This window comes from Xyrauchen texanus, chromosome 37 (genome assembly GCF_025860055.1).
Source record: "Xyrauchen texanus isolate HMW12.3.18 chromosome 37, RBS_HiC_50CHRs, whole genome shotgun sequence".
Taxonomy (NCBI): domain Eukaryota; kingdom Metazoa; phylum Chordata; class Actinopteri; order Cypriniformes; family Catostomidae; genus Xyrauchen; species Xyrauchen texanus.
Window position 1 is genome coordinate 33,045,097 of NC_068312.1, and position 25,919 is coordinate 33,071,015.

General features: G+C 36.2%; 1 protein-coding gene across 1 annotated transcript in view; it reads left to right on the forward strand.

Annotated features, from left to right (window-relative positions):
• Positions 1–620: 620 nt before the first annotated feature.
• Positions 621–25,919, forward strand: part of LOC127630853 (phosphatidylinositol 4-phosphate 5-kinase type-1 beta-like) — a 54,845-nt gene continuing 29,546 nt past the window's right edge. Inside the window, exons 1-4 of the mRNA XM_052108685.1 lie at positions 621–752; positions 18,527–18,650; positions 18,880–18,948; positions 24,983–25,113. Coding sequence (XP_051964645.1) covers positions 18,880–18,948; positions 24,983–25,113 — 200 coding nt within the window. The 5' untranslated portion in view covers positions 621–752; positions 18,527–18,650. The remainder of the gene's footprint in view (positions 753–18,526; positions 18,651–18,879; positions 18,949–24,982; positions 25,114–25,919) is intronic.

Here is a 25,919-nt window from a genome sequence, read left to right on the forward strand (position 1 = left end):
TTAGCGTAAAGCTGAAAATGTACACAAGGTTTATTTCTATTTCTTCTGCTCGTATGAATATAACACATGTGTTTAAGTGTTTCACCGCTGTTCAAATGCGCTTTGGATCGCATCATTTGTATGAATAAATGTTTTCATTCTGAAAGGACTAAATATTAAATTAAACAAATGACAATAAAATGCAAAGTAATATCTTCTTTAATCAAAATACTTTTTTATTGAATGTAACTGTATTCTAATTACCTATTATTTAAATTGTAACTGTAGTGGAATACAGTTACTTATATTTTGCATTTTAAATAATCCCGTTACATGTATTCCATTACTCCCAACCCTGGTTATTATATGCAAGAAGATACAGCATATTTTAGTTATTGACTATAACAAACCCAATTAAATAATACAAAAGTCTTGTCTTATTTATTCATTTATTTATTTATAGATAGCTTGATCGATAGATAAAGGAACTGCCTGCAGGTGGCATCGAAAGCTCATATTGAAAGTGACTTCTGCTACATGTAGCCTAGATGTGAATGGGGTTTCCTCTACTGAGCTGGAGGAGGCGGAGACTTGCGCTGCCTTCACTTTACAGTCGGCTTCAGTTCATTAACGATTTTACAAAGTAGGGGGAACATTCAGTGCACCTGCACAGTGAGTGAAACAATATCGGGTCTCGGAATATCACTGTTTATACCCTTCTTTCTCTGGAAGCAAGACTGATCCCACCCAAAAAGGAGAAATATAGGCTACAGGTAAGCTTTTTTTCTTTATTTTTTATGATGTTTACTGCATATAATATGTCCGAATCTTGGCAAAATGAACATACTCCTGTAGGTAAGTTCTAAACACAGAACCATATATATAAAGCACTTTCCTCTCTTGTTTTGTATGTTTATGCAGAAAGTAATATGTAATTTATGATTTTATGATTTTAGTCTGTCTGAGAATATCAGAAAATTACTTAACTATGCAGGGAAGTACCGGTGTTGTTTCTTTGAACTATTTCAAGATCCGTCTTGAAGTGCGCAGCTATAGTCTGCAAATCACTGTGTTTCTAAACCTGCAGTATTTTTGGGTATCATTGGCGCGTGCACCTTGTTTGGGAATCATATAATGCACGCGCGCGCCTTGATGCCGAAAAATGCTGTCAAGGTAGCACACCAGATCCACACTGTGAATTCCAGCACCATATTATCACATTGTCATTAAATATATATATATATATATATATATATATATATATATATATATATATATATATATATATATATATATATACATACTGTGGTTCACAATTCAACTTATTATATATAATATATACTATATATATACAACTTATATATATATATATATATATATATATATATATATATATATATATATATATATATATATATATATATATATATATAATAATTAAATATATAATAAGTTTCCCCACCTGCATGCTTGCAAATATTCTTGATCAAAAAATACAAGAAGCATATTTGTATATATTGAATTTTAATTTTTTTTTATGAGTCTATATTGATATAATGTCAGTGGGATACCCTTAAAGTAGAGAACAGGATAAATAATATTTCTGGTGATATTGTGCATATATACTTGAAAGAACATACAGGACATTTTATTTATTGCTTAAAACTAACCAGATTAAATAACACAGTCTTGTCTTATTCCTGTAAGAGATATATTATAATTGGTAGAGTCAAGTAAAACATATTGCATATTTTTGTTATTGCTTATAACTAGGCAGATTACATTAAATTGGGTCTTATTGAGAAACAGACGTTATAAGAAAAGTCTCATAGCTCTTGCCGACTTTGAAATTACCCAGACTGTCTAGTTCCTTTGGACAGGCTTTGTACCTGGAGGCATGAAGTCAGACGACAGCTAAGAACAATAGTATATAAACAAACTCTTACTGTAGTATATACTGTGCAAACAAACAAAAAACACATTCTGTATGCAAAAATGCTAAATAAAATGTATACAGTATTATGTAAGTTGTAATCATGCATAGTTAGGAGGAGAGCAAAATAAATAGACACCACAACTTTTTAAAGGAGAAGGAAATGTCTTTAGTTGTAGGTCATGTGTCCAAACAACCTCTACAGTGGTTTGGTGCAAATGTATCACTTGGTTGCATCATGCAGATTACGTGACATGTCCTGTTCCTAAAAACCTTTAACAAAATGATGCAAGGAAAAAGAAAATATGACCAGACATTAAATACGTGATATGGGTTGTTGAGTCACAAAGTCTGGATCCTGAAGCAAAACCAGTTGAGAACCATTGTCCTAAGTCCTCTATCAGAATCAGACTGATAGGCCATTTCTTTTCATTTTTGTAATCTTCGTTGAGCCTTTCAAATTGGCAGCTGGAAGGAGAACAGCTCCAGTCGTGACCAGCGGTCTCACTCCCATGCACATTTTATATTGTTCCCAGAGTGGCATGCTTCATTCCTCCCTTGTGTTCAAACTGCAGTCAGCCATTAAACAAACATTTACTGTATATACTGACCCCAAACCAGCTTAACTGCCTCTTTTATTATAGAATAGGTCACAGTTGTAGGTAAGCTGGTACCAAATCAGTACAGATGAGCCCTTTTCTGGTTTGTGGTGTTGAATGCTCTTTTCAGCTTGATGTGTAAAATACCATCTCTTTGGCTGGATGAGGACATAGTCATCACTAGTATATCTGCTGTGGATTTGATGGTGGACTTTTGACTATGAGAAGGACTTTATATCCAGGTTCCTCTTTATTACTTATTTTGCTGCTTACAGTAGATAGCAGCATTACTGTATTCATTTGTGTACGTTGTATGTATGTAATTCAATATTGACAGTAGGTTTTGCTAGTTTAATAGAGTGGGGCTGAAGTTGGCTTGACCATGAAATATATTGTCTGTCCTATCTGTTTACATAAATGTTTTTTATTCTTATAAATAATGAATACTTTCCATCTTAATGCTTTCCGTTTAAAGAAACGTATTACTGCAATTTTTGGGAAAAATATATAACCTCCTGCAGCAAAAATGACTTAAATCACTGACATCAAGCATCAGAAGTTTTGACAGCCAAGCTATTCCTTTGTTAATACTGGTTTAATCTACAGTATGTGGTATTTATAGCAGATAACACAGATGGAGCAAGTATGGCTGAGGAGGATTTCTTGCATTAATTGGTGCTGTCAAAGTCACTCAGGGTATGTAGACAATGCTAAAGTGTATTTTGCAAGGGTTTAAGAGTTGTTTAAGGGACGGTGCATTCTAAAAGACAACATCTGGTGTAGGAGTCCTTGGTCTGTTCTTGTTCTTATCAGTCTGTCATGCAGCTCTCTGCAAAATGTTATTGAGCCTAAGCCTTTGAATGGGAAATGAGCATATGCAAATGAGCATCTGGAAAAACACATCCTCGGAACATTCACTATCTTTCCCTCTACACCTGTATGCACCTTTCACTTGAAGAGTTACATAACGAAAGCTGTGAAAATGCATGGCTGAGCCAAAGGTTGAAGAGAAAATTGCATTTTCAGACCTCTTTAGTCTAAACAACCACAGGTCAAATGATTGTGTTGGCTTTCGGGCTGGACACTAGAGTTAAATATATCTCTAAAATGTTTTACTACAGCCTTTTGGCAATCTATGTCTCAATATTTATGTATTTGCTCTGAAATGGCTTTAATAGATTTAAAGTAGATTCAAAATGTGTATTGTAAGAACTAAAACAATATGAATTCATGCTTTATAAGGTTTACTAAACAAGGTAGAATAATATTTAATCGTCATATAATGTCATTCATAACAATTAATATATTTTAAAAATTATTTCTGGTCCTCTAATCTGATTGCTCGCTATTTGTATCACTCTGTTTTTCAGTGTTCATGGCTTTCCATAAAGTAGTAGAGATTTAGATTCATTTCAGTGACTCGAGTCTTTTCAATCATTTAACCAAAAAGATTAGTTCCAGTGACCATTCCTAGGGAGAACTTTCTAGTCTTCACCAGTAGATAGTAACAAATGAGCATCTTATATGTTGATAAAATCATTGATTCAACTGATTCATTACAGAACACTCAAGTCGTTCACAGCTAAAACAATGGTAGTGAACAAAAATGATTTGTTCACTTAAAAGATTTGTTCTAAAACACTGATTCATTCATGAACCAAACACCACTAGTTTCGAAAAAGCAGTTCCGAGAGTCAAGTTTTGCTTGATGCTTTGGCTTCTTATGGAACTATTTTCACTGGCGGAGAAGAAATGCACAAACTAACTGACCATTGTTTTCAGCAGAAACTGCACAAATCATTTAATCAGAGTTTGTAATTGACTCGCAAGTCGCATGACAAGGAATTATCTTGAAACTAATCTAATGACACACATTTTAGTAAAATGAATGAGCAAATAAGAAGTGTTTTAAAGTCATTGCGATATTCATGATGCTGCTTAATTAGATCGCCAACAAAATTGCTAATATGTTGTGAATATTCAATATATCTTCTAGGCTGTCTCAGTAAGAACCAGTAGAACCAAATGGTTTTTCTCCCCATTGACCTATTGAATTGGCTTAACACTGGAGGAGTATGATAAAGAAAAGGTTAAGCATACAGTCTTCATTTGACACTTGACTTGTTTCAGTACATAAACAAGCAGGTGGACATGATCACTTGCGCCTTGTGAAGTTTTTAAAAGCATAATGAATTGCATTCTTGAACATTGTTGATCTGGGATAAAAAATACAAAATGCATGATCGGTTTGTTGACCGTGAATATGCATCTGTCTTATTTTATTCTGTCTGTAACAAGAATAATGTGCTTGAAAGATTTCTTAATCTTGCAATCAATCTGATAACACTATATTGAGAGACTCAATTTGTCTTCCATGTAAGAAGGCTGAAAATAGTGAAAGAGGTGTGTCAAATTGTTTCTGATCCACTATGGGGTGTCTTTCAGAACAGATCAGCTGAAATGTAACTCCACACTAAAAGAGCAGAAACATTTTTCACAACTAGATTTGGTGCTTGCCTGTGCAGAACCCACTGCTAAGGTGCTAGTGTGTTTTGCGTGGTTGCTATGGCATTGCTATGTGGTTACTAAGGTGTTCTGACAGGGCTCCAGACTGCAACTAAAATGGTAAAAAATGCGACAAAAAATAATTGATTGCGACAATAATTGAAAATCTCGTCACCACTGGCGACTGTTGGATTGTGTACATTCATATGCGGTTTCGTCAGATATTATCTTGAATTATTGAGTACATCTTTAGAGTGTGCACCACCAGCGTGTCTCGTGCCACTTTTCACCCATTCTGTTGTGATGAGCTTGCTGCATGCAACAACAAACCCAGCACTAGAGAGTCGTGAACAAATGACTATTTTGAACCGGGTCATTTCTATGAATCACCCGAAAAGAACTGAGGGTTTGAACTCTTGAGCTCAGGTAAGCAGTTTGAAACAGATTCACTTTCTCAGTGAATCAGCTGTAGTGTCAGTGAGTTCACAACTACATTTCAAAATAAGAGTTTGTTTTTTGGGCTTCTTTATAATTAAAAGTCCTTACGTACCACTTTTTTTTCTTCTGGTTATTATTAATTGAGATTGGAGTAGCACAATAAACTGCATCTGGGATTTCATTCAATTTTGTAGTCTTTGTCAATCGATATCAGTAAAGAAGGTCTTAGGTAATATTTTAAAAATGTTTCATATATATATAAGATCAAGCTTTTGACATTTAGGACAATTGAGGGACTTGTAAACAACTATTACATTAGTTGCAAACATTCATTGATGTTCAAAAAGGTAACACACTACTATATGCATACTATACTTTATGTAAATATCTGCTTAAATAGATTCTGAAGGGCAGTACTAAATTAAAATAATATTTTTTCTCTTATATTTGTATAAATTATGAAAGGGGTTTGAACATTTATGAAACAAAAGGGAATGCAAACTTATCTTCTGAACTATACATACTGTATATTAAACCTCAGATTAATGGGTTATTATCAGGTTTCCTTTGCTTCGGCTTTCTGTCTTGTTTCTGAACAGCAATCTAAATCTAGCAATTTTGTGATTTGGTGACTAAAACCAAATTTTGAACGTTAACTGTGTGAGGCAATGTGAGGGGGAAACTAACAGAACCGCAGGCAATGTTGATCTCATTGGTTTCATAACAACAATGGAATCTAGACATACACATATCCTGTTCTTTTCATCTTCAGAAAAAAATGCATCAATCGCCTCCAATGTTGTCCCCACATGTCCCCAGTGGGCAGCAAGGTTACTGGAAAAGCGCTTACTGTCAGATACAAGCTCAGGCAGTTATTTGTACCCTGCATGGACAGGGCTTGGTAACGGGGCTTGTTGTTGTTGTAGTTACAATGAGTCTTTGGATTAGTTTTAAACATCTCATATAGTAAAAAAAAAAAATCTGTTAGCAAGTGCCCCTGCAACATCTTGCAAGAACTTTTAAATGTTTTTCTTATTGTCAGGAGAATGTATATTTTGCACTACGAAAGTGTTTTGCTTCCCGTTTTCATGACCTGGGCTCTTTTGATAGCTGAACCTCTAAAAAACAGTGTATACCTTTTAGTAAACAAGATTAATTTCACGTCTTTACATGTTGGTGTTACAAATAATTCAAATATATATGATATTAAAGTGTTTTATGTTGATATTGTAATCTTACACATTTATTTTCAAAAGTCAGTCTGAAATAAAAATGTACCTCTGTAACAAGTTAAGGTTGGGCAAGGAGGAGGCGGGAACCGGCTGTAAAGTAAACATAATGTTTAATGATTAAACACAACATAAAACATAAACGAACAGACACACATGCAACGTGGCCATGTGCGTCTCTCTCTCTCTCAAACCAACGTCTCCGGCCGAGCCTTATCTCGTTCTCCCACTGATCAACTGATTCAGCACCAGCCGTGGTCCATCACGGGACCGGGGTGCCACTGGTCTGACTAACTTCCTCCCATCTGTGGTGGGGAGACATTGTCCTTACAGCTGTTCTTTTCAGCCGGTGGTCCACCCCGCCTCCTCTGAAACTGGGGGGAGAGATGAGTGGAGGTGTGGGGAGAAGGAAAGGGCTAGTGAAGACACACACAGAGAGAGAGTAGAGAAAGAGAAGAACTTGCTCGCCGGCTCCCGGACGCGCTGTCACCCAGTCCTCTGCCCTCTAGTGGTCATCAGCTCACTCCTCCCCCGGCGGATGGCAGCAAGTCCTCTTGCTCCTGGCGGATAGAACCGCTCCTCCCCTTCTCGGCAGACGGGCACGGTTCCTCTGGCTCTCGCTGGCCGGCAGCGACCCCTCCGTCCCACTGCAGATGGCCGCGGCTGATCCCGTGGATGGCAGCAGTGAGGACTCCGTGACAGAGCATCCCTCCGGGGTTTCGGCACCACTGTAACAAGTAAAGGTTGGGCAATTAAGAGACAGGAACCGGCTGAACAGTAAACATAACGTTTAACACAATGCGGCTGTGTGCGTCTCTCTCTCTCTCTCTTTCTCGATACGGTGTCTCCGACCGCCCCTTATCTCGCTCTCCTGCTGATCAGCTGATTCAGTGCTGCCCGTGCTCCAACACGCCCCGGCCACGCCCTCCTCCTCATCACTAACCCATTGACTTTTCATTGTACTTTTGACTGTTTGACTGATTGACTGTGTCTTACTGTATGCAATTCATTAGTTGTTTGGAAAAAAAAGTCAAATAATAATGCAATAGCCTAACTTACTCCACCTTGAAATTACTTTTCTTTGCCACTGATGTCACAAATCCCTCTTATTTTTTAACCCCTCCAACCACCTGGCTCCATTCTGGTATATAACAATTACTTTTCACGATCCAGTCAGTTGCTGCTGAGTGGATGAAACCAAGCCCCAAGCCCACAACCTTTTTCACAACTTCGAACTTCCTCTCTAAAACATGCACTGACTCAACAGACAATGTAATGGGAAGTGTAGAATGGTTCCCTTATCACTGAGCAAAGAGTGGAAAAACCTGTACTCCATTATCAGATAGCAGTGTGATAAAAGCACATATAAAGTCTTATCATGTCCATATTCTAGACATCCACTTTTTCTATCTTTGTCACACCTCGTTGATTCAAATTTTTTTTTGTCTAATCCCTGGAGAGTTAAACATAGTTGTCCCAAAGCACTGTTTTGCTAGTTTTTTATCTTTTGACCTGAAACATACTGTATGTAAGTAAATGTCTTTTGCTTTGGAAACTCAATTTCGTTGTGTTCCAAAATGTGTCAGACTGCAGGTCATAACACAATGCAGTTATGCAATGTATTCTCAGAGTTGGGGAGCTATAGTCGACTACTGTAATGGCCGAGCAACACTTTGAAGAAAATTTTGCTGAGTAAGTTAGTTTGAGTTAAAGTGTGTAGTTTTCTCTCAGTGTAAAATTGTAAACACTATGGCTCTTTGGCTCTTTTAAAACATTGCGCTGCTTGTTTGAGCATCCTTGGTGTAGGACTGTTTGTTTGTTTGACCAATGGAAAATGGGGGCATGTCCCTTTTGAGTACTGAGTTTGGTTAATGCTAAATTACCACAAGAGCACACATTGTTGTTGTACTTTAAAAATTCAACAAGACTGCTCTTGTCTTTTTTCTTTTCACTCATTTGATTTCCACTGCAGACCTTTCTGCCCTTGTCACTAGTTATGGGAAGTCCAATTTTTTCCACGAACCAGTTCTTTCGGACGGTTTGTTTCAATGAAATGGTTCCAAAAAATTATTACCAGTTCAATTACTTCATCACATAATGACGTCACTGTATATAATGCTAATACGTCGGCATCCTGGAATACATGCACAAACACATTCAATAAACCATATGTAAGTGCATATTGCTGATTAGAACCTTTTATTTAATAAATTAATAATAATAAGGGTGTTTATTGTCATCAGTGTTTCATTCAGTGATCTTAAAATACATCCTACATTAAAATATTGCACCTAAAGCACCCAATACTGACACTGATATACAAACGTGGATGTTCTACATGTTTAAATCATAAAAAGTGAATAAACTAATCTTAATCAACTCTTTTACAGAAACCATGATCCAGCTCTACACAACTTCAGATATAATCTGCATGCACAATACTCAATAGTAAAATTTGTTTACATCTCTCGACAGAAAAATGTCGCCCCCTCATTCAAGTCCTCGGTTCACACATACTCATCAGCAGTTCTCAGTATTATGTCCGATAGAAGCGATTCTCAGTTCATTGTACTGGTGACTCACAAACTGCTGCGAATGACTCAAATGTACTGTTGACTCAAGATCTGCTGTCCTCGAATCAGTGTACTGTTGACTTGAGAGCTGTAGACTCGATCATCTTCATACGTGATAAGACAGTAATACAATCAAGTCATAATAATATTTCCAGTATGTTGTATTTGTTACACTGTCTGCAAAATACACCTGAAACATACATTTCGCCCCTTAATCACACACATGCTCAATTTCAGGAGCTCATCGGTTATCAGTATGTCGGACACCTCCGAAAGAGGCAATTCTCAGTTCAGTGAGTGTACTGTTGACTCGAGAACTGTTACGAGCAACTCATTGTACTGTTGACTAGTTGATATGTGAACTAGTTGGAGCACTTAATTTCAAAGCAGAGTTGGCAAAAGCAAATTTGGAGTTTCGGGCACATCCGAGAGACAGGTTATGATAGAGTAACTTGTGGATCAGTGTTGACTCGAGACGTGAACTGTTTCAAATGATTCAGTCGTTTGCAACTCCATCCACAGAGACAATTCCCCCGGAGCAACCTGGAGTTAAGTGCCTTGCTCAAGGACACAATGGTGGTGGCTGTGGGGATCGAACCAGTGACCTTCTGATTACCGGTTATGTGCTTTAGCCCACTACGCCACCACCACTCCACTACGCTACCACCACTCCGAGTTGGCAGCAGCTCCAACTCGTTCACTAAAAAGAACCAGTTCAAAAGAATGTTTATTTCTCGAACAGAACATCTCTACTTGTTACAAGTTGAGTCTATCTGCTGTTGTTGTAGTCACATGGCTCACATTTATCTGTGAATTCTAAGTTGTAACAAACAGTTTAGCAGAGACTGAGCACTGGTATTAAAATGAATTTCTAATGGCCAATGGATGTAGAAAAGGAAGTCCCACTTTACAGGTAAAAGAGCCAATCACCTTTTAGATACAGACATCGCCGTTTAGTCAACTCAAGAATGTGCATGAGCATTAGCTGAACCAGGCTGAAAATATTTGTTTTTTTTGTGCGATCAGAGCTAAAGAAGTACAATTTATGATACCATTGTTGTCAGTTTTTACTGCTGGTTTTAACTTTGTTTTTTGTTCTTCAAGATCATAATCTTGACCAACTATTTTGGAGATTTTGGTTTCTCCATTGTCGCTTTCACCTATTCAAGTAGATAGTTACTGAACATTTATGCCGCCTGTTTACATTGAAAATAGCAGCCCAGCCTGCTCGGGAGCATTCCAAAGATGGCCGCCTTGTAGACTGACTTACCTTGAAAGGGACTTTGGTTGCACTTGCTTGGAATAATAAATGTTCTCCATTTCATTTACCTTTTATTCCCTTTCTTCAACTCTTTCTTCCTCCACTGACACTCCCCTAGTGCCTCTTAGTGGTCATAAGATAAGCTCCACACAATACTCCTAAATAAAGGGGCTGTTTGCCAATACTGTTTTGTGGATAAGAGGGTGCTAATTTCACAATCTGAATTTAAATCTACATCAGCCGCATGAGCACTAATGCTCAGTGTGTCTGAGCATATGCTCTAACTGATAGGCCATGCCACTAACAAGATGATTCATTTATTTTAGACTACAGTATACTACCTATTGTGATGAAAAAAAGTGAAGTCTTTCTCTTCTGGGAAAACAGACCAAAAATAGTGATGACTCATCTTGACGCATCTATATATATATATATATATAATTTATATATAAATGTATTGCTTGTTTTTCATTCTAAACCAGGGGTATTCAATAAAAGTTTCAAGAAGTCCGGTCTCTACATTTTCTTCCCAGCAAAGGTCCAGAAAATAATAACTTGCACAGTGCTAGTTGTCAGTAAGTAAGGCTTTTTTTTTCCTGTCACAAACCTGCTTTAGCTGAACCGTCAGTCTTATCGGGCTTCATGTGATGCCTTGTGTATATTGCGAGGGAGAGAGGCAACACGCATTGAGCAGAAAATGAAGCATGTTCGGTGCTTGAGAAAAAGATCAGCTGATCACCACTGAATGCTTGTGGTGTGTATAGCTCTGTTGTTTTGACGCACTGCTCACTAAAACTGTAGAAATGTTATGATAGGACAACCGTTGTCATTATCTCGTGGTCCGGATGGAACCATGCCTGGGTCCGGACACGGACCATGGTCCATTAATTGTTGACCGCTGTTCTAAACTATTGGATGATTATTTTAATTTTTTCCACTTAAATGAATGGTTAGCTACAGCATCCAGAATAAGTTTTCCACCATGCAAAACCACGTCCCCTTTACATGGTTTTGCCAAATGCATCTATACAGCAATAATTCATATTTGTAACTACATTTTATTAATATGTATGCTTAATGACAGCTTTTAGCAGGACACATTCACACAGTACCCTAAGCCAATTATGTAATCACTGTCACTGTACCCAATTAACAGACTGATGAAAGAACCTTCAGTTAGAATAAAGAGTGCATCTGTGAGGCCCGTGTCATGTTGGGTACGGTCTTAATCCTGTTCCATAGCTTTAAGCCCTCAAGTAAAAGGAACAGACATGGAATTTTGCCCCTCACACATGAATAATCCATTGGGATTGTTAAAAACATTGAAGAGATTAAGTTTCCACTGCAAAAACAACATTTGAATGTACAGTGTGTGAAACTGGGATAACTGCACAATTGGGAGACAAAACTGACAGTAAACATATTAATTTATTCTCAATTGAACTAACGATATACAAAGTAGGACATTATAAAATAGTTTTAGATACAGAAATTTCCAAAATTGTTTGTTAAGATTATGTTTTAAAAACAGATTTCAAATAAATTTCAAATCGAATTACAAAGGCATAATAAAAGTTGCTTCTTTAGCACAAATCATGCCAAAAAGAAGTATTTTTCACGTTGGACCAGCTTATGCGCATGTGCATTTTACTGTAAACAAACGGTCGTTGTCTCTATGAGAAGGTGACTGACTCCTTTAACTGAAAGGTGGGACTTCTATTGCAATAGCCGCTATATTGAGCATTATGACTTCTCCAATCAATTTTTCTACGCGTCTCTTGTCCACTCTCCCTTAAACTGTCGCTGTATTAACACTGGAATACTGGTCATAAACACTGTTTACTAACACTGATCCTGGACGCGTAGCAACCATGAAGAGAAGCAATAGAGAGATAGATGAAGGAAAGAGAAAGTGAAGACAGGTTTTAAAAGTGTTATGGTGATAGAAACATAAGTGTTTTCCTGTTCTCCATGCTCTTAATGACTGGCACATGGTCGCATATCTTTTAATACCTTGAAAGGGCACTTCCCTGAAGTACTGCATGATCCATGACCTTCCGCTGTCAGTGCCACATACGTTGTTTTTCTTTGTTCAATGGGACTATTGTTCTTGATTGGATCAAAGATGAAAGTCTGATACAGTGTTTTAAACTTTAGGTTTTATGTTACAAGCTTTTAAATAGAGAATACGGCGATCAGGGGCTTCCTGTTCAGACAGACAGTGCTGAAGGCTTTGTCAACAGATTAAAGTTGCAACATAAGGTTATTACATCTTAGATGTTATATAATTTAAATAAGTTACTCTCATCTTAATGCATGTGATTTGGCATTTAACCCATTTTGTGTAAAAATGATAAAATGGATAGTTCTGACTCTAAATCCTATTTGGATTCAAAGCCATACAGTAGTTAAATGCTGAAAAATGCACACCTGTGATTGCACTTTCTATATAAATATGCTAAATTGCTGCATTGCTTTCCAACTGTAAACAGCCTTAGGTTAGGCCACTCTAATACGTTTTTGGTTGAAAATCCAGTGATTTTGCTGTTAATGCCTCTCATGCACATTAGAAATTAAAATTTTCAACCAAAAATGTATTCATGTGGAATTGACCTTTGCTGCCTTCATGTGCTATCGGTAGGGATGCACTTTTTCTGTACCTATCCGATTCCGAAACCTGAACTCTTGTATCAGCCGATACTGATCCTGATCTGAGTCATATGGACTACTTTAATGGTGCTTTAATTGTTCTTTTATGTCATGTTTGGGGCTTGACATTGGCAAAATGATACTAACTCACAGTATCAGATTTGGACTGGACTCATCAGACCGATACCCAATTCTGTTAAAACCGTCAGTATCGGTGCATTGGAATGATAATAAATACGAGTTTCTATGTCTAAATAGAACATGAACCTACTCAAGTCGTAATTACAACTTAAGAAATTTTTCCAGCCTTTAAGTGAAATCAGAAATATTGTAATTACGAGTTCCGATCACATTGAGTTTTGACGTTAAAGGGGCATGTCGACATGATGGAAAGGAATCATTTATAATATGTTATTTCAACTGCGGTGCTGTATTTAAATAATTTGAATCAATTGACAGTTGACAGTCAAATAAAGTGGGCATGGCCATGAAGTTTTGGTATTTTTGTGCAAGCATGCGCTAAGTCTAGGCACAAGTGGGTTTGGTCAGGCCCGTAGACAGGGGGAGTTTGACCCTCACTGCCAAAGGTCCAGAATTTAAGTCCGTTTTAAAAAAGAAAAATCATTAATATCATCCTTTACAGCAGTTACACGTGCAGCAACTGACGTTATGCACTCATAGCAAAATCTGTGAGTGCGGTAAAGTTATTTTGATGTTGGACATTCGCAGATGAAAGGGACCGTCTGAAAACTATGCTAAAACATAGGAGATTTTAAGTTATACATGAAAAAATACAAAAATTACTTTAAATAAATGTTCACATTCGGAATGTTTTTATAACTTCCCAGAGGACAGTCAGACATACTACAGGTGATATAATTACAGTAATCAATTATTTTAAAAAATATTCACTAAAATTCACCAAAATGATGTTTTCTCATTTTAAAGGCTGTGGTAACTTCCCAGAGGAGATATGAAGGCACTACAGTTAAATGTATTACAGTATCATCAATTATGTAAGTACAGTAATCAATTATTTTAGAAAAAAATCACTAAGATTCACCAAAATGATATTTTCTCATTCTAAAGGTTGTAGTAACTTCCCAGAGGATAGACGGACTTATTACAGGATAGATTATTACAGTATCATCAATTATATAAGTACAGTAATCAATTATTTTATAGAAATAAATCACTAAAATTCACCAAAATAATATTTTCTCATTTTACATTTTGATTTTGACATTTTTAATGATTTACTGACACATGAAAAAATTAAACCAAAAATATATCTACATTGAAATTACACTTCAAACGAAATGGAAATGGAATTAAAATAACGAAGTGAACAAACAATCATACCAATTCAAAACATTTTAAAATCACTCTACGACAACTGGTGAAAAAATACCATTGCAAATTAGATCATAAATTCAATTGTAAATTTAAATATAATCATAATTGAAAAATAAACCATGACCTATGAATACTGTACATGTTGGTTTCATATAAGATGGCTTCAACTCTTATCATCAGTGACATAATTTCACTATATTTTCTGAATTTAGATATTAACTTTATTATGAACTGCTGGTGGAATCACCAATCCACAAATGCAGAAATGAAGTTTAAACTTTGTGCTGAGTTAAGACGTGGTTTTCAAATGTCTTAGCACAATGACCCATTTCTTAGGAAAATAGCAAATTAAGCTTACAATACACCCACGCCCACTTGCGCTTTGTGCTGACACAAAAATTGTGACTAGAATTAGCATTGTCACGAAAATTGGAGAAGGCGTCGAGTATGGTCACTGCACTTTGTGCGGTCATGAAAATAGAGCCCTAGATGTTTTATGGCTTCCATTTTTGATGCTGTTCAGTGCTGTAGTTGTAATGTGTAAATGTTCAATGTTAAAATGCTCTTCTATCTAGCTTAATATGCATAGATGGCTACAATTAAGCCATTTTTAGTTGATTTAATGGAAAATGTTAATCTGGCTCTATGGTGGTATCAGAATATTATTTTGTTTGTTTGGCATAAGTTTGGTGCAGAACTGTCTGTTTTTTTTGACCAGTGGCAGACCGACAGTGTTCAGAAAAACACTTTGAAAACATTATTTTAGCAATTCGCATGGTGATGCTTGTGGTGTAGAAATGACACACTTCACCTTTAATTAATCACAACAATGTGGACAAAGGTACAAGGAGGAATTTGTCTTCTTGCTTGAAATCTACTGGGACGAATTGTGTTGCCCTGGAGGATTGTGTAATATTGTGATCTGGATAGCAGTGTTGAGGCAAACTGACACACAGGTGTTAGATGCTACAGAGAGCAGCTGGTTATCAGTAGCAAACACACTCACTCTCTCTTCCTCCCTTTTTCCTCACAATCCCACTGTGTGTGCTCTCTCTCTCCACAGACCCACGGATATTAACATGCTGGCATAGAACGAATGGCACCGGCGCTTTAGATGTTCCAACGGAGTCAGAGGCTGCTCTTAGCTCTGAATAAGGGCTCAGTCTCACAGTTTGTTTATGCCTCCAGTTTGAAAGGCCATTATTCCTCATTCACACAGACTCTGAGGGCCTGCACTCTGTCTGCTGGCTTTACAAGCAGCCATTTATTCAATGCTGCGTCTGCTGGATGCCTGGCTGCAAACACACACACACACACACACACTTACTGGTCACAAGACCAACCTGTAAAAGCTATTTTATTGCTGCACTGAATCAATGAGACTCAGTCACTCTTTAAAGGTAAAGTGTGTCATTTCTGCACTACCACCACCACCAAAAAGAATTGCAAAAATGTAAAAAGGTTGCTATGTCGGGCTGGTTATGCACCTCTGCAGGACGTCATATGCATGTGTAAACACATGCACATCTACAGACCCACATTTACATACACACTCATACACAGAATCAAGGCTATGACTGAAGTTTCCACTGTGGAGTATTGGGGACATTTGTTTTTTGGAGTTTTTGAAAATGCGACAGAACTGTCTGATCCAGTTGATAATGCCACTTTGCTGTTCTCTTACATTCTTTGTTTTGAGGGTCAATGGCGTTAGGCTCATATTTTGTCCAGATCTGTAAAGTTATTCAAAAATGCATAACAAATGCAATTCGCGCAAAAAAAAAAAAAAAAAATACTTGAATTCACATCTTCTTTAATAAACATATTTTCAAGTACTGAGTTCAGTCATTTTTATATTTTTCTGGAGCTTAAAGTAAGAAATGTCATGTGATACCAATTGACTTTTTAAAAACACGTACGAAAGCCAGAACTTGAAACAACACTTAATGCTCAAGCAAACCTAATTTTAACTGCAGCATGACTGTTTTGTGAAATAAACGTCTCCCGAACAGACATTCAAAAATCATAATTTTTCATATGAATCTACAAAGGAGGTCTATAATACATGGAAAAAATCTATCTAATAATATTTGCGATTTAAACGTTGCTTGCAATACATTTAGTTTCTTCAGGGTACATATTTATGCTATTTTCTGGATGTGGGATATATTAGACAGCTTGATCTTGCTCTTTTCACTCTTGAATTACGTGCATCACTTAAAGTGTGATTGCGTCACTCAGGGTCAGCTAGAAGGCCTCGACCAGGACATATCCTAAAGATCCACCAAGACAAATAAATAAATCTGATTGGCTGATGAATCTGACAGTCTGACATTAGTTGCTCATTCATTTGAACTGTTGAGTGGTTCTGCACAAATTCTGAAGGACTTAGGGGGTGGAGCTCAGACTCAAGTGCTGCTTCGGGCATGCAATTTGAAACAGTTGTCACACTTTGCTTGTAAGCATCAAGGAATAAATTATGAGAAAAATAGATTGAAAAATAGATGAAAAAAATTTCTCTATTTGTTTGTAGATTAATTAAGAATGGAAAGTGATTAAAAATACATAGGCAAAAAGGTGATTGAGAATGAAAGGATGAAATATATTTATTTATATGGCATGTTAGGCCAGCAGAGAATTATTTTAGATAACTTAATAATTTAGGTAAATCAAACAAGCTTTTTTTTTTTAATAATTATTTAGTTATGTACACACGTGTATTCAAGGTGCAAGGAAAGTTGTTTAAATATACCTTTGTTTTCTTGATGATTACACCACTTCTTTGTAGAAAATAATATACAATTTTATAAAAATTATGAGACTCAAAGATTACATTTCTTTAACTTGACAAGTGCATTTTAGTCTTGATTTTTCAAAAAGGATTTCTAATTTTTTCACCTCGGACAACCTTTATTGTCCATGACACTTTAATCACATGCAACTTCTTTGTTGGAAGTATATTTGTCCATTTAGTATTTTTAGCAATTAAAAATGTATTGCCTTTTTATGCAAACAAGTCTCGTTTCACCTTTAATAAGGTTGCCATTGTAGTACCTGTTTAAAGGTAAAGTGTGTAATTTTTTGTTGACAAAACATTTTCTTCCAGACAAGCTTAATATGCAGAGGTATCTACAAGTAAGCCATTCATAGGTTTATTTCAGTAAAAGAATTTGGACACCTTAAGTTCCACAGCGAACTTTGCATTCTCTAGTTAGTTGCAGAACCATTTATCTACTGGTGCTTTAAAAACCGCACTAATAGTAGAACCTGTAATGTAACCTCAAGAACATTTTAATCTCCAAATAAAATAAAACCTGTTTTCATGACATTATGATTTTATGTGGTATTACCAAAATGCGTTCAGACGTTTTGCTGAGAATAATTCCCATTAATTTCAATGGTTAATCTCATTAGATTCTCACTTCTGTAATACAATTTTTTTTTAAGTTAAAGGCAGTGCATCAAAGACAATCATACTGTATAAATACTTTACAATCAAAATAACATATTGCGATTTTTTTTTTAAATTACAGGAATGATTATAAGATTGGTTGGCATTATGGTAATGAAACTTAGAGAGGGGGGTGCCTAATTATCATTAAAATAACATAACAACAGTGCAAAAATACAATATGCATCTTCGTACCTGTTATTCTTTCATATTGTGTATTTCAATATATTTTGTATTTATTTTATTTTTATTATGGATGTTGTCATATTCTCTGTGTACTGGAAGCTTCTGTCACCAAGACAAATTCGTTGTGTGTGTATGCACGCTTGTCAATAAAGCTCATCATGATTCTGATTCTGAAAATTTTTATTTGTCCAACAGTAGACTTCATTTTCTATATATAATTCAAAATATAATTTGTAGTGTATTTCTATTGCTTTTGGTGTGAAATATGACCTGGAAAGATTTCATGAGATTCACCCATGTTGCTTGCCATTTGCCCGAGTAACTAGGCCTTACCAGGCCACACTAACTCATCTCTTCCCATCCTCAGGTTGATATTAAGAACATCCATTCTGGTCAACTCCCAGACCTCCGCCTTCCATCCGGTCCACATGACTGAGCCATGCAGAAGCCGTGAACAGCCCACCAACACCTGCATTCTCGGTTAAAACAGGGTAAGCCTCAATGACATCATATTTCATTAGCACAGCCACACATTGCTCCGTTTACAAGTCACTTACTCATTGTGGCAAATGAGGAAATTCTGTGGTCCGTGTCAGGCTCGGTTGCAAATCAAATGGTTTATGGCTGGGCAGGGCCTGAGGACATTAGTTACATACACTTAACTAATGGTTGTAAACTTATCTCATTTGACCTTTAACTCTTTATTTTTTTTAATCAAAGATGTCATCGGACAATGAGAATGGAGTCAGTAGGTCTAGCAATACCAGCCGAGAGAAAATGTACAAAAAGGTAAATTATTTTCTTCTTATTTATTTATTTGATAATTAAAATTATTTTGATTATTTTTTTCATGGCAAACCTATTAAAATAAAAAATGCTTTAAACATGTACTTATTTAATAAAATAAATGTATTATTATTTATTTACAATTACCCTTTTTCAGGAAAGCGTTTAAAATTAAATTTTAGTGGGGGGACTAGTGTCAAGCCATGGAGATGGTTGCATTTTGGTGAGCTTTGCTGAAGGTTAAGTTATAAAGTGCATATTATGGCATAAGACATTTTCAATCTTGCTGTCTCTGTTTTGTCATTTAATTTTTGTGGACATAAATGGCTAAAAGTCTGCGTCAATACGCCTATCAGGCTAAAGTCAACTATTGCATCGAGCAATGATGGATAGGTTTAATGTTGTATAACTTACTGGACATGACTGTATACTTGACACAATTCTTTGAGTACTATACTATGGATAAGAGAACTAAGACTGTCAAGATAATAACACATATTTAACATGACTGCTGAAATAATTTCAGCCAGATTTATGACAGCATATTTGCAGGAGTGCCTCTTTGTGTGTGGTTTTGGGGTTATGTTTTCAGTGTAGTAACCTGTAAGACTAGGGTTCCTCTTCAAAAAGCACTTTGATGTGTGGATTTGTCCACGATGGGGTTGTTGATCACCGCAGTTCAACAGGTGATGAGGGAGGGGAATTTAGTGCATCAGGAGTTTGCTGTGTTCTTTTTGACTGTTTTTGCTGGATCTATGAGATTTTGGAGGTTTTTTATTATTTATATTATTTTGAAGGTTCAAATACACAATGCAAATAAGTTATAACAACTGAAGACATGGCTAATACACAGAGTTTTGTTAGCTCAACAGGTTGCCAAGTAAGATTTGCAAGTTGGAATGTAAAATCGTTTAACCACCCTGCCAAACGCACGAAGGTGCTTTCGCATCTGTGCCATCTGAAAGAAGGGATTGTGTTTCTTCAGGATACCCATTTACATCCATCTGATCATTTCAGACTGAAAGGGTTTGGGTAGGTCAAATGTATCATTCTAATTTTAGTGCTAAGTCAAGGGGCACTTTTGTATTGTCAGCATTAGATGCAGATTCTGCAGGCCGATATGTCATAGCAGTGGATAGAGCTTTTTAGAGAAAAGACACATCCTTCATACAGAATTCAACCTTCTATCCATTAATTGAAAACCTTATTATTAAAACACAGCACAAATCATTTGAATGTGGTGACAAAACAAAACTCATACAGGTGAGCCACTCTCCAGGGACGGATTACTGACCAATGGGGTCAGAGCCCAGGGGCCCTTGACTGCCCAGGCTGCGCAATCTAGTTTGGTGATCCCCCCCCCCCCTTGAAGACAATTGGCCACCAGGCCTATACAAGTCATCATCTGTCCCTACCACTCTCGGATTAATAAATGTTTTTGTAATTTTCTCTGATTTATATTCATTAGAATCACTTAGGATGGAGTCTCTGTTTGAATCTTTTTAGATATATAAATACACCCAAAGTTGATGAGGGAATGGCAGACATTTTAGAGAAACCGTTCTGTATTGAAGAGTTAATTGCTATAGTGAAATCTATGCAAAATTATAAAGCCCGTGGGCCTGATGGCTTTCCAGGTGAATTTTTTTAAGAATTTAACAGGGAACCTAGCTCCTACTTTATTATCAGTATTTGAATAATAATTTTCCTCTGGGTCACTACCCCCAACGATGCGGCAGGCAGTCATATCACAAATTTTAAAACATTTAAATATCCCCTTGAATGTGGCTCATACCGGCCCATCTCACTCCTAAATGTAGACAGCAAATTACTGGCTAAAATATTGGCTCATAGATTAAAATCCATTTCAGATTGTGTTTATAAATAATCGGCAATAATTGTCCAATTGTAATAGTTGTAAAAATTTCCTTTATGATCCCACTCCATGCGATACTCCAGAGATAGTGATATCCATGGATGCTGAGAAAGCCTTTGATCGTGTGGAGTGGGATTATTTTTAATGCACTAGAACAATTTGGCTTTAGTCCACGATATATTTAGTTGATTAAAACAATATATTTCTCTCCTTCAGCAGCAGTCCATACAAATATATTATAATATATCTCGTATTTTTTAGTACAAAGAGGTACTAGACAGGGCTGTCCATTATCTCCCTTGCTGTTCGCCCTGGCAATTGCATTACGAGATGAGGCCAGCATCAAATGTGTATATATAGAGGAGATATCGAGCATAGGGTATCTTTATATGATGATGACATTCTTATATATACAGTATATGTGATCCACCTACTAGCCACCCAAAATTACTCAAATTATTAGATGTGTTTGGCCAATTTCCTGATTTAAAATACATTCACAAAAGAGTGAGATCATGCCTGTAAATGTTATGTCTCAAACAAGTTTGTTTGCCTCGATCCCCTTTAAAGTAAACACTAAAAAATGTACGTATATGTGTTACGCACAAGTTCAAAGATCTTTACACTGACAATATTTTCTCATTTCTTATGGATTTGAAGAAAGATTTTGAATGCTGGAACTTGCTTCCATTGAGTTAATGTTATTAAAGTTACATGTTTTGCCCAAGTTTATTTACTTGTTTCAGTGTCTCCTTATCTTTTTAACCAAAACTGATTTCCTAAATCTTGACAAACTGACATCTAGCTTTATCTGGAATAAAAAAATCTCACAAATGCGGAAAAGTATCTTACAGCGACATCTATCTCATGGTGGTCTGTCCTGCCTCTTAAAATTTGTGCGCAATTTAAACAATAATTTTTATTAATAGATTTTTTGATACATGCCCCATAATAAAAAATATCATGTTTATTCCATTCTGTACTGGTGATGCTTTCAAAACATGGGTTGCCAACAGACTACAAGACCTGTATAAGGTTGATGGTTTTATCGTTTTGAACAGCTAAGAGCAGAGTTCAACATATCTAATTAACATTTCTTCAGATATCTCCAGCTTCGCAATTTCCTTTCTTCAAGTTCAAAAAGTTTTCCCATGGCCACCACCTAAATCCCTTCTAGATACTGTCCTGGAACTTAACTCAAATACTAAAAATGTTATTGCTAGGGTGCCTACCTTACTTAATTCTAAGCCTTTGAATCTACTAAAAAACAATGAGAAGACGAACTCAAATTACAAATATCAGAAGAAATCTGGCAAGTTGTTTTAGATAGGATACACTCCTCCTCTATTTGCGTGCATCATATTGTCATTCAATTCAAAGTTGTCCATCGATTGCACTGGTCAAAAGGGAAACTAGCTAACTTCATAACACATATTGATTCTATATGTGACAGATGCAAATTAGCGCCAGCCAGCCTTTCTTGCACACATGTTTTGGACACGCCCTAAACTTGCAAGCTTTTGTGAAACTTTTTTTCCAAAGACTTAGGAATACCAATTGAGCCATCTCCAATTACTGACATTTTTGGAGTGCTGGAGCTAGATCTTGGAATAGATAAGGGTGTTAAGATGATAATGGCATTCGCTACCCTTCTAGCCAGACGCCTAATACTATTCAAATGGAAAGATAGCCTTCTGCCTGCCTTTACTAATTGGATTAGTGATCTTTTGCACCATTTGACTTTGGAAAAAAATCTACTATTCTGTAAAAGTTAATAGTCAAAAATGTTATCAAATCTGGCAGCCTGTCTTGTCACATGTAGAGAAAATGGATCCTAAAATTGTCTTGTCTTCCTTTGGTTTAGTTTTTTACTCACAGTTTTGTAAGTAATATGGTATTTAGCATCTGTAACTTTATAAATATATTTTCGTGGCCTTGTTAAGTTTATGAGAATACGTCTAATGAATACTTGTTTTGCTTTAAGTATGCATGCATTTATAGGTATATATGTGTGGCAGCATCTGATGCTCTGTTGGGGTGGGATTGGGGATGTTCTGTCTCTTATTCTGTATCACTATTAAAAGAACAATACAACTTTGATAAAAAAATACAATTACATTTTACAGGAAAATCAACCTACAAATGGCTTAATGTTCTCTCTGCACATTAAGATTTTTCATGTAAGAAATGACATGCTCCAGCTTTAAAAAGCTTTTTTGTGTTTGTTTTTTAGTGTTTGTATTTCATAAGTTTGATTTATAGACACTTCCTGCATTTCAATATTAACCTCAATAGCTTGTAAATTATACATGCTAGCCAATGTCAATAAATTGTCCCTGAACATCCCAGTTTAGTCTGACGAATGTGCTACATTTCCCCAATAACCTTATTTTCATTGTCTCCAATGATGATTTCAACATGTTGATAATGTCAACTCAGTTCAGTGTTGGTATCAACAGCGGCCTGGAGTTTCCAAGAGTTTATGGTGTATGTAGTTAGAAGCCACCAACATGTAGCCTACTTTTCTTGTTATGGTTGATCAAACACTTTCAGTGAACCTTGCTCAAAAGGCTTGACCCACAGATGTCATTTGTTTAACCAAAGGAGATTTCCGTCTCGAGGGTTCCCACGGTCATGGAAAGCCTGGAGATATTTTGAATTTGTGTTTTCCAAGCCTGGGAAAACCATGGAAATTAATAAAATCTTAAAAGTCATGGGCATTTCTATAGTGAATATACATTTTTCGAGTTATGCTCTGCGCTTAAATATTTCATCGGCTAGATATTGCTCTTGAAGAGTGAAATTGCCAAAGTTATGTCTGATTTAGGAGTGAATTGTTCTTTTGTGTCAGTTCTTTTCAATGGATCAGATTGACAAATTGATGATCCAATTGATTCATCAGCAAATTGGATTATCCAGTAATCTGACATGAAAGTTCATGTAAAATTTGGAAATAGAGTTGAATTTAGAAGTTTACATACACTTAAGTTGAAATCATTAAAACAATTTTTTGAAATATTTTTTTTTAACCACTCCACAGATTTCATATTAGCAAACTATAGTTTTGGCAAGCCATTTAGGACATCTACTTTGTGCTTGACATAATTTTTCCAACAATTGTTTTCATACAGATTATTTCACATTTAATTGACTATATAACAATTCCAGTGGGTCAGAAGTTTACATACACTTTTATGTTAAGTTAACTGTGCCTTTAAGCAGCTTAGAAAATTCCAGAAAATTAGGTCAAGCTTTTAGGCAAAGAGCCAATTTGCTTCTTATAAGCGAATTGGCTAATTGGAGTCAATTGCAGGTGTTCCTGTGGTTGTATTTTAAGGCCTACCTTCATATTCATTGCCTTTTTGCTTGACATCATATGAAAATCAAAATAAATCAGCCAAGAAATTGTGGACCTCCATAAGTCTGGATCATCCTTGGGAGCAATTTCCAAATGCCAGAAGGTACCACGTTCTTCTGTACAAACAATAGTACGCAAGTATAAACACCATGAAACCACGCAGCAATCATACCACTCTGGAAGGAGAAAAGTGCAAATCAATCCCAGAACAACAGCAAAGGACCTTGTGAAGATGCTGGAGGAAACAGGTAGACAAGTATCTATATCCACAGTAAAATGAGTCCTGTATCGACATAACCTGAAAGGCTGCTCAACAAAGAAGAAGCCACTTCTCCAAAACCACCATAAAAAAGTCAGACTACAGTTTGCAAGTGCACATGGGGACAAATGGACAATGACCCCAAGCATTCGAGTGGTCATCACAAAGCCCTAAATTCAATTCGATGGAAAATTTGTGGGCAGAAAAAGCATGTGCGAGCAAGGAGGCCTACAAACCTGACACACTTACACCAGCTCTGTCTGGAGGAATGGGCCAAAATTCCAGGAACTTATTGTAAGAAGCTTGTGGCTACCCAAAATGTTTGACCCAAGTTAAACAATGTAAATGCAATGCTACCAAATACTAACAAAGTGTATGTAAACTTCTGAATGTGATGAAAGCTGAAATAAATAATTATATCTACTATTATTTGGTAGTGATCCTAACTGACCTAAGACTGTGAATGTTTTCTATGATTAAATGATAAAAAACAGAAACAAAATCAAAATCATTGCTTTTTACCAATGTTTTTTTATTTTTTTAGACCACTTCATCTGCCCTTAAAGGAGCCATCCAGCTGGGCATTGTTTACACAGTTGGGAACCTGACCTCAAAACCTGACCGAGATGTGCTCATGCAGGACTTCTATGTGGTGGAGAGTGTATCCTTACCCAGGTATGGACAGAGGATGATGTATTTGCTGCAAAGTTTTGATAGAGAAATTATACCAGTACAGATTTTTGTTATTGTCAGTAAGGTTCTAAATGTTCTGGAATAAGGAAATTCTCATTCTCGCCCATAACTTGTTAGCCATTGCATTGTTTGTGGCATTTTAGTTTGGGACATCTGCTCCTTTTATTTTATTTTTTGTAAACAGGGAAAGCATAGAGACCCAATGAAATTAAAATCATGATTAATATTATGGGTTTTGTTTACTTTTTGAGGAAAGAAAATATGATGCGTGTAATGTGTGCAAGTTTTTAAAAATGTGTGTGCATGACACTCGTGGCATAATATCTGTGCTAATTGGCGAGTCTGTTTTTCAGCCACAGTATTACTTGTTTTTGTATAAGTTTAAGTGACTTAACATATTAATGATAATGCTAATGTAAATTATATCCAATATAATAGGAATTAAAAGGAACACATTTCTTGTTTGATGTCGATGAAGGGCCGTTTGAGCCTTATTGATGGAACAATGTGGATACATAAGACAAAAAAAGGTTGGGTAACACTAGCCTAGATAATCAGCAAGGCCATGAAAAATGAAGCATATTTCTAAGTAGGAGATTTGCACATTGTTACGATGTAGAGTCAGGTCCGTCAACTGGCCTACATTGGCTTGCTATTGTGCCAGTACTTGATAATATCACCAATTCACAGGTCATTTGTGATTGTTTGGATCATGTTACACAATAGGCACGGATTTTGGTTTGTCTTTTTAAGTATGCAAAAACCTGAAAAAACAGCAACTCTATAAC